General features: G+C 36.4%; 1 protein-coding gene across 8 annotated transcripts in view; it reads left to right on the top strand.

The window, feature by feature from the left end:
* DIAPH2 (diaphanous related formin 2) overlaps positions 1–17,355 on the top strand; it is a 1,061,378-nt gene that overhangs the window by 493,088 nt on the left and 550,935 nt on the right. For all 8 annotated transcript variants that reach the window (XM_086388307.1, XM_086388306.1, XM_086388305.1 and 5 more), the window contains one exon: positions 8,439–8,678. In XM_086388307.1, the coding sequence (XP_086244433.1) occupies positions 8,439–8,678 (240 nt within the window). The remainder of the gene's footprint in view (positions 1–8,438; positions 8,679–17,355) is intronic.

Here is a 17,355-nt window from a genome sequence, read left to right as displayed (position 1 = left end):
TTTATCCATTTCTTAATGTAATTCTTTTGAGCTTCCAGTGTCTCTTGGGGTCGACATTGTTACCAGGTTCTGTTCCAGACTGAAAATGAGTAAATACGTGCTGATGCATAATTTCCACATATCACTCTATTTGAGGAAAATATTCTCTATGAGCACATCATTACTTGTCTGGGATAGAGTCAGTTTTCAAAACCCTGTTTTTCCAAAGTTTCATTTTACAGATTACCAATGACTCTTATCTCTCCTGACATCTAATATACAAACATTTGCCATTGGCTCCATACAGCAGGTGCACCTGTATTGACGATTTTGTCCAGTCTGAGTACTAGGTATACTGCAGAAAGTACAACAGTGAGCAGTAGAGAGCCTACCCTGGAAGGGGTTATGTCTAAAAGAGAATAATAAAATGATTTATTTAACAGGGAATCACAGACGTCCTTGTTTTAAATATTTCCGTGCTTCCAAACATCAGAGTTTAGCTCAGTTTTCAAGTCTGGCTCTCACAACTTTTATAGGAAGATCTTCCTGCTGTCTAACTTAAATTGACGCTTCTTTATCGTCACTTCATTATGTCAGCTTTGTTATAGTCACTGATACAGAATTATTCTGTAATTTTACTGTATATTGGGTCCCAAGAGTATTTAGGTATCAGGGGAAACACTTTTGTAACAAATATGTATTTATTACAAATATATCTGTTAATTCCCATGAATCTTTAATATTATTTATTAAAGATATTAGAAGATCACTTATGCTCACATGTGATGGCAGTTGAAAATGAGTTTCTTAGCAGTGAAAAATGAAAGAAAATAGAAATCACCTTAAAAGTGAGTGACACATGACTTCAGGAGTGGCATGGGACTGCTTCCTCCTCCTTCACACATGATTGTTACACTTGGATCTTTTTTCTTTCTCTCTGGAATCTTATGGTAGTTCGGCAGAACATCAGTATTCACCAGCTGCATAGATAGTAAAGTATATAAAATTCAAATTATATTAACAAAATTGTGTCTAACTCTTTGGGGAAATAACCAACTTGTGTCTGCTCTCACTAAAGCTGTCAGTATACTTTTTTTTTTAATATAGTGCAGATCATCTGAAGACATGATAGCTGCTTGACGTGATTTGATAGACAAGTATCTTGTAACACAAATAAATCCCCTACATAATACAACACCTTGGTCAGCATCCCACAGCACTTCAAGGAATGAATTATAAAACAAAGGATGCCAGTCAACTAAAATGCTGCAAGGGACTACAAGGAAAAACAAACATACATTTCAGCCAAGTTTTTGTTATATTTCCTTATATCACTTAGGTGCACTCAAGTACCTTTATGAGACATGAGTCTTTTAATAATTGTAACTGTGGCTGGGGATGTCACTCAGTGCTTCTTATGATTTCTCTGCTTCAGTTATCTAAGACATTCCCTTACACAGACAAATCCTCTAATGGTGATTTAGCTATTGTCTATCAGTCTACCCTGCTCTGATCATAAAAATTCATACTTCTGACTGCAGAAAATTCTATTACTATGATCAAAGCATACTGTTTTGTGGCTTCTGTTAAGAGAGTCTAGATAGTTTCACCTCCTCCATAAGTCTCTTGATTTTTATAGTAACATGTCTTCACTGCTAACATTTCTAGTGGAAAATTTATATGATACATTGAAATTGACTGAAGGGAGCACTGCATGATATTTACAAAGTGCTCAATAGATAATGAAGGCCATTCTTCATCAAGCCCTAGTGACACATGTCCCTTAATGGATGAGAAAAACTTCATCTCAGGTTTTGGAGAACAGTCAGGGACCATGATACCTTCTTGGGGTAATTTCAGAGAATGAGTAAAGATAATAATAGCAATAATAGCTATTGTTTTAGAGTTATTCTATTGTGTCAGCTATCATGACAGCAGTTTTACACATAAGGTCTCATTTGTCTTACTGAAACATGTATGAATGACTTAAGGGATACATTTTACTGGTGGAGAATAAAGTGTCAGAAACCTTTAATAAATTGCATTAGATTGTAACTATAAAGTAACACAACTATAGTTCAAGTCCAGATCTATGTAACTCAAAAGTCCTATTTCTTCTACTTAATTTACCTTCTGAGTCTAGAGAATACAGAGAATGATTTCTTTCCCTCTCTGAGGATTAAGGGGATAATTCTCTTGAACCTATCTTTCAAAATAGTTATTTAGAGCTCTGAATTCGGGCTGTTATTGAGCCTGGGAAGTATCATTGGGATGACCCTTTTGGTAGCTAATTACTTTACATAGGAAGTAGGGTACCTTCTTACTGCCCCACAGTAGCCTACTGTGATGCCTCTTTACACTGTGCATCTGCTTCCTAATCCTGTCCTTTGCTGATAGTGGACTTTATGTTTGTATTAATGAGTATATCCATTCATTCACTAATTTTATAAGATTTTCTTTCAAATTACATATGATATTTATTACCTACTCTGCACTAAATTTTATTTTAGTAGGTAAATGAAGGAAGATATTTTGCTAGATCAAAGGGCAGATATGATCCTCTTATAATGTATAACCTCTTCCCTGAATGAGGTTGATTGGTGATAGATTGTATCCAGTAATAGCAGTCAAGATAGGTAATTCCCTAGAATTTCTGGTTCAACATCTTAGCTGAAGACATCATTTTGGGGACAGTAAAATATTACCATCCGTTGTTAATTTTGTTCAATAGGCAACCCGCCTGTCTTCCTTGGGAGAAGATCCAGAAAATAGGCAGCTCAGGAGTGCTTTTAAAATCAATCAGCAAATATTTGAATGTTTAATATATGCAAGGACCTGTGTTCAGTGCTACACAAGATGCAGTCTTTGATTCTTCTCTCTATGTACTCATCAACAACCTGCCTCCCACAATATTCTGATAACTCCAAAATCTGCCAACTCTGATACTTATCTCCTAAATTCAAGGACTGAATTTCCAAATGCTACCAGATATCATAACAATAGCTAAACTCAAAATATCAGGAAAGCAATATTATTTCCCTATTATAGAGGTTCATTTTACTATCCATGTGACGATTTGGAGGGGGGAATGCTGGAAGGATCAGGGAACACGTTTACATAGTCAGTTTTAGTGATTCAACCTTGAAGTATGTAAATTTTAACCTTGAGTGATGAGAACTGAAAATAAGAGCCAATTCTAAGTAATTCTTCAGGTTAAAATATAGGCAAGGAATGGTATTAAATTACATTGTGTTTTCCGTGATTTCAACATGACTTCAAGATTTGGAGTCTTAATGTTGTTGCTTAATCACTAAGTCATGTCCTAATCCATGTCCTAATAATGGGAATCTAATAGTGTCTTTGTTAGAAGTAAAATACACTGGTGTCTGAAAGAATGGTGAACCAAGTTCACTTAAATGCTAATAAAAATGTCTTGGTAACGTCCAACTAATAGTTTTTATTTGTGGATGTCACACTGTTTGCCTCACCTTTCCACAACTCTAGAGACAGAGACAAAAAAGGAAGGAACTAATATATATGGATCATATGTTTGGCTCCTACCTAATTTTCAAAACAAAACTGCTTAACAGGACTTATCCTTTCATTAAAAATGAGGAAACTGAAGCAGATAAATTAGGTGGATTAGCTTCACACAGTCAGACTCTGCAAAACTGTCTAGATTGACTCATTTGGTTGAATTTTCTACCAAGCCGTACCCTACCAGCCCCCAATGCCTTAGTCCCTGATTGACTTACTGGAGTATAGGTAGCAGATCAAGGGAAGCAAATTCATCTACCCTCATTTTCTTAAACAAACAAGTAATCCAAACAGTAAGCCAAACCAAATTGCCACTTCCTTCTGCCTTCATTAATGCCAACAGTATTCTACCTCGCAAAAGACTAAATGCCTTGGAACCATCTTTGACTTTATCCTCCCATAACTGACCATTTACTACTAAGTCCCTTTGGTTCTTCCTTAATTCTTCTTCTTGTATATGTTGCTTTCGTTCCCTTTCTACTGTCAACATCCTAGGGCATTACCTGTTTCTAAGACCTTTTGAAAACTTAACTAACAGTACTCCTGTCCCTAGTCTCTTATTCAACAAGTCATACATACCACTCTCAATATGACTTACGAGGTGGCCTGGTGTAGTTATTGAGAGTCTGAGTTCTGTAGCCAAAATGCCTGAGTTCAGAACTTCAACATACAATTTGACTCTGTACAAGTTATTTAGTATTTCTGTGCTTCACTTGCCTCATTTTTAGGAGACTAACGTGAATAACGCGTTTTCCTGGTGGCTCAGATGGTAAAGAATCCACCTGCAATGCAGGAGACCCAAGTTCAATCCCTAGGTCAGGAAGATGCCCTGGAGAAGGGACTGTTTCCCCACTCCAGTATTCTTGCCTGGACAATTCTATGGACAGAGGAACCTGGTGGGCTACAGTGCATAGGGTCACAAAGAATTGGACATGACTAAACAGCAAGGCAATGGCACCCCACTCCAGTACTCTTGCCTGGAGAACCCCATGGACGGAGGAGCCTGGTAGGCTGCAGTCCATGGGGTCACTAAGAGTCGGGCACGACTGAGCGACTTCACTTTCACTTTTCACTATCATGCATTGGAGAAGGAAATGGCAAACCCACTCCAGTGTTCTTGCCTGGAGAATCCCAGGGACGGAGGATCCTGGTGGGCTGCCATTTATGGGGTCACACAGAGTCGGACACGACTGAAGCGACTTAGCAGCAGCAGCAGCAGCAAACGACTAACACACAATGTGAATAACCATTTCCTAGGGTGGTTTTGAGAATCAAATCCACATATATGTATATAACAGATTTATAGAACAATGTCTGGCACAGAGTTGTTTCTATAACTATTAAAGTACTTTTGGTAACATTATTTTGGTTGGGGGTGGTATTGGAAAAAAAATCAAATCCATGGTGTTTTGGGTTTATAGACCAAACATTGACATACAAAGCCCAGAAACAGTAAACCAAGCATTGACATGCAAAGCCCAGAAAAAGATATGAATGCAACACAGATATGAATTAAAACAAATGGTATTAGAACTGAAGCAAGACTAAAAATATCTATGTAAAGCTTAGGCTTTAAATTCCTTGTGGATCTCTGACCAAAGCCACCCTAGTGTTCAGAGTTCCTACAGGTCTTACAGAGCATAGCCAGAAGGGAGGTATATGGTGACTAGCACCTGGTCCAAGTAGTTCTGTGGTTTTTTTAACCATCAGGGAGACTGAAAAATTCCTACTTTTAAATGTATATTAATAAAATGATAGAAAACATGCTTCTGTGCTAATGATAGCCAGGTAACAATAAAAAGAAAGGAAAAATTAAGTGGGAAAGGATTTGGAAACAGTGATAGAGGCATAAATGAAGGCAGAAAAAGACATAGAACCTTGGATAGATTCCCACACAAATTTACATGTGGGAGATTAGATTTGTTCATTCATGGAGACTTTAATATGGTTAGCTTCCAATTTTTATGGCATTTCAGTTCAGTTCAGTTCAGTCACTCAATCATGTCTGACTCTTTGTGACCCCATGAATCGTAGCACGCCAGGCCTCCCTGTCCATCACCAACTCCTGGAGTTCACCCAGACTCACGTCCATCAAGTCAGTGATGCCATCCAGCCGTCTCATCCTCTGTCGTCCCCTTCTCCTCCTGCCCCCAATCCCTCCCAGCATCAGAGTCTTTTCCAATGAGTCAACTCTTCGCATGAGGTGGCCAAAGTTCTGGAGTTTCAGCTTTAGCATCATTCCTTCCAAAGAAATCCCAGGGCTGATCTCCTTCAGAATGGACTGGTTGGATCTCCTTGCAGTCCAAGGGATTCTCAAAAGTCTTCTCCAAAACCACAGTTCAAAAGCATCAATTCTTCGGCGCTCAGCCTTCTTCACAGTCCAACTGTCACATCCATACATGACGACTGGAAAAACCATAGCCTTGACTAGACGGACCTTTGTTGGCAAAGTAATGGCTCTGCTTTTCAATATGCTATCTCGGTTGGTCATAACTTTCCTTTCAAGGAGTAAGCGTCTTTTAATTTCATGGCTGCAGTCACCATCTGCAGTGATTTTGGAGCCCAAAAAAATAAAGTCTGACACTGTTTCCACTGTTTCCCCATCTATTTCCCATGAAGTGATGGGACCAGATGCCATGATCTTCATTTTCTGAATGTTGAGCTTTAAGCCAACTTTTTCACTCTCCACTTTCACTTTCATCAAGAGGCTTTTTAGTTCCTCTTCACTTTCTGCCATAAGGGTGGTGTCATCTGCATATCTGAGGTTATTGATATTTCTCCCGTCAATCTTGATTCCAGCTTGTGTTTCTTCCAGTCCAGCGTTTCTCATGATGTACTCTGCATATAAGTTAAATAAGCAGAGTGACAATATACAGCCTTGACGTACTCCTTTTCCTATTTGGAACCAGTCTGTTGTTCTATGTCCAGTTCTAACTTTGCTTCCTGGCCTGCACACACGTTTCTCAAGAGGCAGGTCAGGTGGTCTGGTATTCCCATCTCTTTCATGGACTCTAAAGGGACTTTGATTCAAATTTTGCCCCTAGGTATATACCTCATATATCCCTAAAGTATAAATCTTTTCTCACTTCATTCCTTCTCTCTACAACTTCTTTTTGGTCCCTAATTGTTTTTGCTTACTCACTCACTTTCTCTCTATTTCTCTCTACTTTTTTAATTTTTAATTATTTAACCATTTGAATCCCCTCTACTGTGAAGCCTTTGTTAAATGTTGTAGTCATAGAATTTAAAGTTTTGTCTTATTTCAGTGAACATCTCCAGCACTTAATTTCTGTTTACCCATTTAGAATCATGGGCTAGTTTTATTGTTAGCTGTAGTTATCATGTGATTCTGTTATGAGTTTTAGGCTATATTGGACACTTTTTGTGAGTAGATGGTGTGTCTTATACTTACCACACGAGTACTGAAAAAGTAGGATGCTTTGAATATTCCCCTGATTGTGTTTTTGCAAAGCTGTTGATGAGTGATATGACCTACATTTCAGACATAGTAACAGGGATATTCCCAGTATACTTTTATATATCTGCCTATGAAAAGCATGAATGCATATAGGAGAATTAGCAGACAGCAAAGGTTAATTTTTGGAGAGGGAGACACCCATGGTTAATGACAAAATTTATTTCAAAGAGGAAAAATAATAGATTATACTTTACTTTTGTATTAGAGCAGATAGGGTCTATTTGACATCTCATTTTGCTGCTTTTGAGGGGTATTTTGTCCCCTTAAGAACTCTTAGTTTAAGAGTCCTTAAACTAAGGACTCTTATTTATGTTATCAAATTATCTTCATGTTGTCTACAGTTATCCCTTGCCTACTCTGTGACTGCTATTTGTTTTTAAAAAAGCTAAGCTATATGTAAAAAATAAAATAATTAGGATTGTTAATGATTTCATTGTGTGTGTGCTTATGTATGTTCTTATATGTTGACCCTCCACCCACCTCTCTCCCAGAATTAATTTGGTGAATGAAAACTAGTTAAATGACCTGGAGTTATGGGAAATTAAAGACTAAAAGAAATTATCATAGGAACTATACCAAAGGGAATAGAAAATGTGGACCCAGACTATGAAACAAGTAAAACAAGTAAAAACTTGAACTATTTTGAAGAAAACCAATATAGAATTATTGAATAATGTACCTAAAAGTAAGTTCATGTAATTTTACCATAACTTATTTAACATCAACATTGTGTCAAGTGGGTGAAATTCTTTAGAGCATATATAAATATTTAATATATTTTACTAATATAGATCATAGGTTTAAAATTATTAGGTGCTCAATCAGAGCTAGTCTTCTGGTTTCAAACAGCATAGAAATAGGTAATAGTGAAGCCACTTTTTTTTTTAGGAAATGTGGTTCCACTTATATTATCTGTCATCATGTATGTTTTTTTATATGTGGCCCAGCTGTTCATTCAACTCAGTGTTATATTTGTGCATTTTCATAGTTCACCTCAGAGATATATTTTTGGAACTTTAAATGTTATTGATGACTAATGATTATGCAATTAACATATAGCAGCTGGCTAGCTTCAGTAATATTTTCTTAATGCTATAAGGATGATTTCATTTATTCTTTGAAAGCTAGCAGCTATTTTTTTAACTTTTGAAAAGAATACTCTTTTGAAATGCCTAAAACAGAATAGTATTTGTTAAAGTGTTCTGGAGAAAGAAATACAACTGTTAAAACCCAGAGAAAATTCATTTTATTCAAAATTTTATGGTATCATCTATAAAATGATCCCCACTAGAGAGAAAAATAATGGGCTTTATATACATGTATATATATATATATATGAATATATATGTATGTATATGACTATATATGAATATATATGTGTGTGTATGTGAATATATATGAATATATATATATATAGTCTTATACAGCATTCCTTATCTTACAGATGAGCTCAGTGAAAATGTTGCGGCCTCGTCTCAATAGCATTCTTTTCAAGCTCACATTTGAAGAACATGTAAACAACATCAAGCCAAGCATCATAGCAGTAACTCTGGCCTGTGAAGAACTGAAGAAAAGTGAAAGTTTTAACAGACTTTTAGAGTTAGTTCTTTTGGTTGGAAACTACATGAACTCAGGCTCAAGAAATGCCCAGTCTTTGGGTTTTAAGATCAACTTTCTCTGTAAGGTAAGAGAACATTTTATAATGCCAATTTACAACAATAATCTCATCTATGACAGAGAAGTCACTTTAAACACCAAGGATGAATTTTATGGCATGTGAGAGCTGGGTTCAGTCTCTGAATTGGGAAGATCCCCTGGCTAAGGGAACAGCCACACACTCCAGTTTTCTGGCCTGGATAATTCCATGGACAGAGGAGCCTGGCAGGCTACAGTCCATGGGATTACAGAGAGTCAGACATGACTGAGTGAAGTCATCTTTAAAACAGATAAATGATTTTTAAAAACCTTACTGTAATAAAATCTCAAAGACTGCAAATTTTTCTATAGTATACTCTTCAGCTCTTGCTGATCAAATCTTTCTGGAGTTTTCTGACCCAAAAAAATGGCTTTTATAAACTAGATGCAGCGTTGTATTTTAATCCCTTCAAACTTATTTTGTGTCTCTCCAGAAAGTATTTGAGGAGCTAAGTTCAGTGAGGTAATAGCCAAATATTTCTTTCTGAATATGCTTTGCTTATTCTCCTCTAAGAAAATAATACTCTTTTTTGTTGAAAGTGTTGTGTTAATAAACTTATACTAAGAATCTAGTGCATTAACTAAAAGTTTTTAAAAAAGCAAGTGATAATCCTCATATTGTTTTGATTAAACCATTTCATGGTATTGTTCTCGAGGTTTTAATTCTTATGAAAGGTAAACAAAGAAACGGACAAGTGATGATATAGGTCCATTTCTAGGTTAGGGCAAACCACCATATTCAAGGGAAAAACCTATCTGTTACACAAAGAAAACTGAACAGACTCTGAGGCGAAGGCCTGTAAGAAAGCTAGAGACAGAAATAAATCTGAAAACAAGCAATCAGTCTTTGACATCTCACCATTGTTGCACTTTTTTTTTTTTCTTTACATCTGAAAACATTACAAAACTTTGGTTAGTTCTTGAAGTATATTATTACAAGAATCCCCAATCTAGGAATGGGTATAAATTTCTTTTCTATTTATGCATTAAATAGATGTGCAATACATATAAATGTGCTAGCATTTTAATATGTATCAAAAATGATTTGCTCCTGGTCATTCTCTCCCAGATAGACATAAAGAATAACAACAAGAATAATAAGAAGATGCATAATGAAATTGTATTGTTTACTCCCGATTTATTTTTGAGAGGAATAGGGAAAGATGGGAAGATAGGGAAGATGTTCTGGAAGGTTAGATTTTTGTTAAAAACAAACAGTTTTAGTCCCTCTTCTTGTGATATGAGGAGACATGTGAAATTATTTGATAATGCCAAGAAGAATAAAGCAGTGCTTGTTATAAATTAGAATACCTCACACCCTGATTTGGAGGGTAAAACTAAATAAGACTTTTCATTTTATTCCACATCATATACTCTAAACTAGTACAAGCATCTCTTATCAAGATGTTAGTTGTTTAGAGTATATACTGTAGGCACAGTGAATGAATCTTAAAGTGTTCTTGGTTGGTGATTACCAAAACATAAAATAAAATATCATTGGAAATTGGTATTGTTAGTCTGTTTCACATTTAATTCATATAAAGAAGACATTTAAAATAAACTGTCCTAATTTGAATAAATATGTACCTTTTTAAGTGTCTTAATTTCACACTATTCAAATTAATAATGTGAACTGATTTTATTGAGGCAATAATAAATAAGTCATTTATACATAGGAACAAAAGATTCCTTTAATCTCACAGAAGGATTGTACAGTTGCATCTTATATTTTGGATAGAGGCTTCTTCCTGTCATCTTCCTGTCAAATAAAAGTTCTTCCACACAGCGCTGGTCTGACATCTATCACTAGAAGTATGCCTAAAGGATTCAGCACAAAGATTTTTGCCAACTTCAAATAAAATAAAAAATATTCTTGTGGGAAATACTACCATGTAGTAATAGATGTTCTAAAAGAGAAAGAAGTGAATGTTTAAAAATCTTTTGCCTTCTCCCACTTTTCAGTAGGATTTTTATGTTCAGGGGAATACTTGTCATTAAGAAAGAGAAATATCATATACATGTGTGATATTCCCACAATATCTAGGATTAAAAAGATGTTCCTGAAATGCAGAGGATTCTAAGTAGATATAAATGTCTAAAATGAGAGAAATTTACTGAAGTATGTAGAAATAGTTAGCTTAAATTTATAATCTGTTGTAAATTGATTTAACTACTGATGTATGATTGGCTAGAATTTGCCTGGAAAATCCCATGGATGGAGGAGCCTGGTAGGCTGTAGTCCATGGGGTCGCGAAGAGTCGGACCCGACTGAGCGACTTCCCTTTCACTTTTCAGTCTCATGCATTGGAGAAGGAAATGGCAACCCACTCCAGTGTTCTTGCCTGGAGAATCCCAGGGACGGGGGAGCCTGGTGGGCTGCTGTCTATGGGGTCTCACAGAGTAGGACACGACTGAAGCGACTAGCAGCAGCAGCTGTTAAATTCCAGTTATATTATAAAAGATCACTTGGTTGATTTTTCTTAACATTTTTTTTTCTTAATAAAAATAGCAGAGGGGACTTTCTTTACTGGGTACTGACTATACTTTTAAAATGATATCACTTGCCTACATAAATTATTCTAATGATTATTTCCTTTCTTGGTGAATTTAAAACTGTAATCTACTTTTCATAAGAAGCTATAGATTATGTTAAAATATTCACATAGTTAAAAAGGAGCCATGTCATAAGCAGTTAAATTTATCAGATGTTTCTTATAGTAAAATGATATTAAAAATTCAGATGGTCACAATAAGTACTACCCTCATCACAAAATGCTTTATTATTTGCAGCAGTGTGTTATCACTGTGAGTCACCAATGTAGGGTGATGAACTGTAATACAAATCATTTCTATGCAGATGAGTTTCCAATGTTAGCTTGGTCTCTGCTTCAGATCAGATCAGATCAGTCTATCAGTCGTGTCCGACTCTTTGCGACCCCACGAATCGCAGCACATCAGGCCTCCCTGTCCATCACCAACTCTCGGAGTTCACTGAGACTCAGGTCCATCGAGTCGGTGATGCCATCCAGCCATCTCATCCTCTGTCGTCCCCTTCTCCTCCTGTTCCCAATCCCTCCCAGCATCAGAGTCTTTTCCAATGAGTCAACTCTTCGCATGAGGTGGCCAAAGTACTGGAGTTTCAGCTTTAGTATCATTCCTTCCAAAGAAATCAGGGCTGATCTCCTTCAGAATGGACTGGTTGGATCTCCTTGCAGTCCAAGGGACTCTCAAGAGTCTTCTCCAACACCACAGTTCAAAAGCATCAATTCTTCGGCGCTCAGCCTTCTTCACAGTCCAACTCTCACATCCATACATGACCACAGGAAAAACCATAGCCTTGACTAGATGAACCTTTGTTGGCAAAGTAATGTCTCTGCTTTTGAACATGCTATCTAGGTTGGTCATAACTTTCCTTTCAAGGAGTAAGCGTCTTTTAATTTCATGGCTGCAGTCACCATCTGCAGTGATTTTGGAGCCCAGAAAAATAAAGTCTGACACTGTTTCCCCATCTATTTCCCATGAAGTGGTGGGACCGGATGCCATGATCTTCATTTTCTGAATGTTGAGCTTTAGGCCAACTTTTTCACTCTCCACTTTCACCTTCATCAACCTATTGATTATTAGAATTCTAACCAATAGTAATGTTGTGCTTCAGGGTCATTTATTGTTTTTGTTTTCAGTGTATAATAACATATAATCTACAAAAGAACAAAACATTTAAAAATACTTAGCTCTCCCTAGACACTGCACTTTGTGGGTATATCAGATAAGGAATGTGCTTTGCAAGGTAAAACAGGTATTAAAAAGCAGAGATATTACTTTGGCAGCAAAAGTCCGTCTAGTCAAAGCTATGGTTTTTCCAATATTCATTGTATGGATGTGAGAGTTGCACTATAAAGAAGACTGAGCGCAGAAGAATTGATGCTTTTGAACTGTGGTGTTGGAGAAGACTTGAGAGTCCCTTGGACTGCAAGGAGATCCAACCAGTCCATCCTAAAGGAGATCAGTCCTGAATGTTTATTGGAAGGACTAATGCTGAAGCTGTAACTCCAATACTTTGGCCACCTGATGTGAAGAACCGACTCATTGGAAAAGACCTTGATGCTGGGAAAGATGGAAGCCAGGAGGAGAAGGGGACACCAGAGGATGAGAAGGTTGGATGACATCACCGACTCAATGAACATAAGTTTGAGTAAACTCTGGGAGTTGGTTCTGGACAGGGAAGCCTAGTGTGCTGCAGTCCATGGGGTCACAAAGAGTTGGACACGACTGAGTGACTGAAGTGACTGACTTACAAGCAACAGAAAGTGACTGTGCCTGATTTAAGCAAAAAATGGAAATTATAGAGAGGAGCTCAACCAGAAAGTGAGGAAAGCCTGAAGAATGTGTCCATTAAAAGTATGGCACCAATTATGGCAGCTTTGAGAATGCTGAAAGCAGGAATGAATGGGAAATATTTGCAGAAAGTTGCCTCTAGCATGTATTAGTTGTAACCATTTTATTCCTTCTTTCCTTGTGTTTAATTCAAATTCTAATTAGAAAGACGGGCCAATTGGCCTGGTGTAGAAACTTGTGGACACAGCCAGGGAAGGAGAGGGTGGGACTAATTGAGAGAGTAGCACTGACATATGTACAGTACCATATGTAAAATAGATGGCTAGTGGCAAACAGCTGTATAACACAGGGAGCTCAACTTGGTACTTTTTGATGACCTAGAGGGATGGGATGTGAGGTACATGGGAGGGAGGCTCCAGAGGGAAGTGATACATGCATACCTGGGGTTTCCCAGGTGGTGCTAGCAGTAAAGAACCTCCCTAGCAATGCAGAACACAGTAAAGACCGTAGTTCCGTCCTTGGGTTGGGAAGGTCCCTTGGAGGAGGACCTGGCAACCCACTCCAGTATTCTTGCCTGGACAATGCCTTGGACAGAGGAGCCTGGTAGGCTACCATCCATAGAGTCGCAATGAGTCAGACACAACTGAAGCGACTTACTAAGCATGCATGGCTGATTCACATTGTTGTATTGTAGAAACTAATACAACATTGTAAAGCAATCATCCTCCAATTAAGAATTTTTTAAAAAATGGAAAAGAAATTAAGATCTCAGAAAAGAAAAAGAAGCTGTTTCAAGGAAGTATGAAGAGAAATAAGAGTTTAGTTATATAGCAGTCATGAATAGGGAATTTCAGTGATAATTAAAGGAAAACATCTTCAGTTTCTATATATCCCTTGTTAGTTTTATTTTTCTTGTATACTTGCATTTTCTAGTATGCATTTTGGAATGTACACTGATTACATGTTTAAAATTGATAGCTATTATCAAAAAGTACAAAAGAAGATCTGTGTAAATAAATAATAGTTACCAAAAATAAAAAGGAAAAGGAATATCCCTTGTCCAAGGGAAGGAATGATTGGTCATGCCTTAAAGGAGTCTATTACCAAGGATCAGGATACTGAAAGTTAGAGACCAATGAAGCGATAAAAGCCAGGTCCAAACAAAGGCAAACAAAACAGATGGTTGGTATCCCAGGGGGATACATACATTTCAGAAGATACACAGAAAGCTTGAGCTTGTCATACTGTTGAGTAGCCTGGAAATATACATACAGAGTACTATGCATATACATACAGAGTACTATGTAATGTTGCAATATACTTCTGTCAATGAATATAAAAAGTAATAGCATTTGAGATTACTTTGAGCTTAGCAAGACTTCAGGGGAGGGAGGAATTTTTGGTGCTAGAGGTGAAGATGAGAGTGGTACTGATAAATTAGAACAGAAGAATCTTGAAGGATAGATCTAATTAAGTTATATGAATGGCAGAAGAAGCCATAACCTTATAAGATGGGAGAACACTGGGCTTAGAACTTGCATATTAGCTTCTGTTTTGCCCATCACTAGCCATAGTTTCATGGCCAAGGCATTTACTCACTCCAAACCTGTTTCCTCATCTATAAATGAAGAAATACAGTGACCCGTGTTTATTTTCATAGGATTATTTTCAGAGTCAAATAAAATTATCTTTGTCACTGTACTTTGAAAAATTACTGTGTTAAAAAATGTTAAAAACTGTGTAAAAAATGTGTTAAAAAATCATCTTTTTAATGATGATATGTGACTAGGAGTAATTCATGATATGTTTGAAGATGAATTAAAAACTACAGTGCCTGGAATACTGGGTGTATGTTGGAAACAAATAGCATTGATAGGCGGGTTGTGAGAAGATTTTGAGTAATTTGTATACTAGCTTCAGTATCTTGCCTCCAAAACTTTTTTTTTTTTTTTTGAAAATCACTCACACCCATTTTATAAAATGTGAAGGCCAAAACCTTTGTTTTTCTGCCTTAATCTCTCCTTCACATATACTATGACTTTCTAGTCATTCTAGCTGGATAGAGAGACATAACAAATTATGATATGGTATGTTGATATATTTTTGTACGGGTGTAAACAATCTGAAGAAAACATTTGGTTTTACTGTGGAGAAAATTTTAGATATCTAACTTTGATTTAGAGGGTTAATAGAATAATATAATTGCGCTACTTTTTTCCTAAGATTCACCATTTATATAAAGTTTTGTAGCATAATGGTCTTATTTCCTAGAGGCTATCACATAGCTATCTTACCAAGGATACAAAAGAAAGCATCTGTCTCCCCCATAGAAGTTGTAAGAGAGAGAGTGAATTAGGTTCAGTTTCAGTCTGAAATATAACATACTAGAAAATGTGATTTGTAAGGAAAATGACTGCTGTCTGTGGAAACAAAATTAAGAAATTTGTAATTCTAAAGAAAATCTATAAAAGATCTAAGAAAAAAGTTACATGTAAGTACTCTAAAAATAATATAGTATCTAATAATTCTAATTGAAATGATGTGGATTATCTCTAAATTTAGAACCTTCACATCAGAACGTATCTAATCAGTCTAGCCTCTTCATTCTTCAGATAAGAAAACTGACCCTTGGAGAAGTGAAATATTATACTTTGGTTAGTGTATTGGTTAGTTCATGCTATCATAGGAGAATACTGCAGGCTGGGTGGCTTAAACAACAGAAATTAATTTTCTCACAGATTTGGAGGTTGGAAGTTCAAGATCAAGATGTTAGTATATGGTTCTCTTTCTGAATTACAGACAACTCCCTTCTTAGTTGGTAACAGTGAGTTTCATAAAGCTGGGTATCACAACCAGCCGTCTTGGTGTGTCCAGGACTAAGAGCTTTCTTGAGATTCACGACTTTCACTACAAAAATTGGGCAATCTCAGGGAAACTGGGCCACTTAGTCACATTAGTTAAGAAAATAACAGGGGCTCTGTACAAACCTAGAAGGGTGGGATGGGGAGGGAGGCTCACGAGGGAGGGGACATGTGTATACCTATGGCTGATTCATGTTGAGGTTTGACAGAAAACAACAAAATTCTGTAAAGCAATGATCCTTCAATTAAAAAATAAATTAAAAAAAAAAAGAAAATAGAGGTAGCATCTTGGCCTCCTGATTATACTTTATTTATTTTTCTCTCTCTCACCTTTGTTTTTGTTTTTTTGTTTTAAACATGTGACTAGAACAGCTTGCCTTTCACATTTTTATAATGTCGTTTGCTACTCTTCTTCATCTGGTTATCTAGTTTTTACCCTTTAGCTCTTCTTCTCTGGTTCCCATTACACATTATGAAGATAATTATTATAGGACTATTTACTTACTTTACTGTACTTTTTTATTTGATCTCTCTTTCTCTATAAAGACACAGAACTCATGCAGGGTGGTTACTATTTTATTATAAATTTTATCCCCAGTCTATTGTATAAAAATTACTATTGAATGAAAGGTATGCAATTTAATTAAATAAAAGGATTTGTCATGAGAGCTCAACATAAATATTAGCATTTTTTAAGTGAGAGCATTTAGTTTTTCACAGATATAAAGGGTGTATTTTTACCATCAAAACTATTACATGTATAACTATAACATTTAACTATGGTTTATTTGCAAAAATATAAAAGTGTACTGGTTCATATAAATATAAACCAAAAATTCACCCTCAAACATGCGTTATAAAATAAATATTGCACTATTAATGTAAAACCAAAGATACTGTTGAAAATAACCGTAAGATATACTGAAAGGCGCCCTAGTAAAGATCAGTAAATCCTGGTCAGTAGTCTATGCAGTTGGTTGCCTGTGTTTTTACAGTTTAGATATATCCCTTGTGATTCAGAGAAATTTATTATTATTAATCCAATTCTGTAGATTAGGAAACAGCTCAGTGATAAAGCATCCGCCTGCAGTGCAGGAGACAGAGGAGACTCGGGTTCGATACCGGGGTTCAGAAGATCCCCTAGAGGAGAAAATGGCAACCTTTTCCAGTATTCTTACAAGCAGAATCCCATGGATAGAGGAGCCTGGCGGGCTACAGTCCATGCATCACAGATTCGGACATGAATGAGCATGAATGCACACGTGAAAGCCCAGTAAGGTTATGTAATTTTTTACAAGATAAAAAAGCTAGTAAATGTCCAAGTTTGGGTTTAAATCTAGGTTTTCTGTGTTCAAAACCTTGCAACACACTGCCCTCTCACTGTATTGTAACAGAATGTTTAGTTATACATGGCTCATTTCAAGGAAGAATTACAGAACCAACTCTGCCCCTTACAGAGTACTGAAAATG

This window comes from Bos grunniens, chromosome X, assembly GCF_055505025.1.
Source record: "Bos grunniens cultivar Pamir isolate PY7600 chromosome X, Bosgru_T2T1.0, whole genome shotgun sequence".
Classification (NCBI taxonomy): Eukaryota; Metazoa; Chordata; class Mammalia; order Artiodactyla; family Bovidae; genus Bos; species Bos grunniens.
The sequence above is the reverse complement of the archived record's forward strand: the minus strand, read 5'-3'. Positions and strand labels throughout refer to the sequence as shown.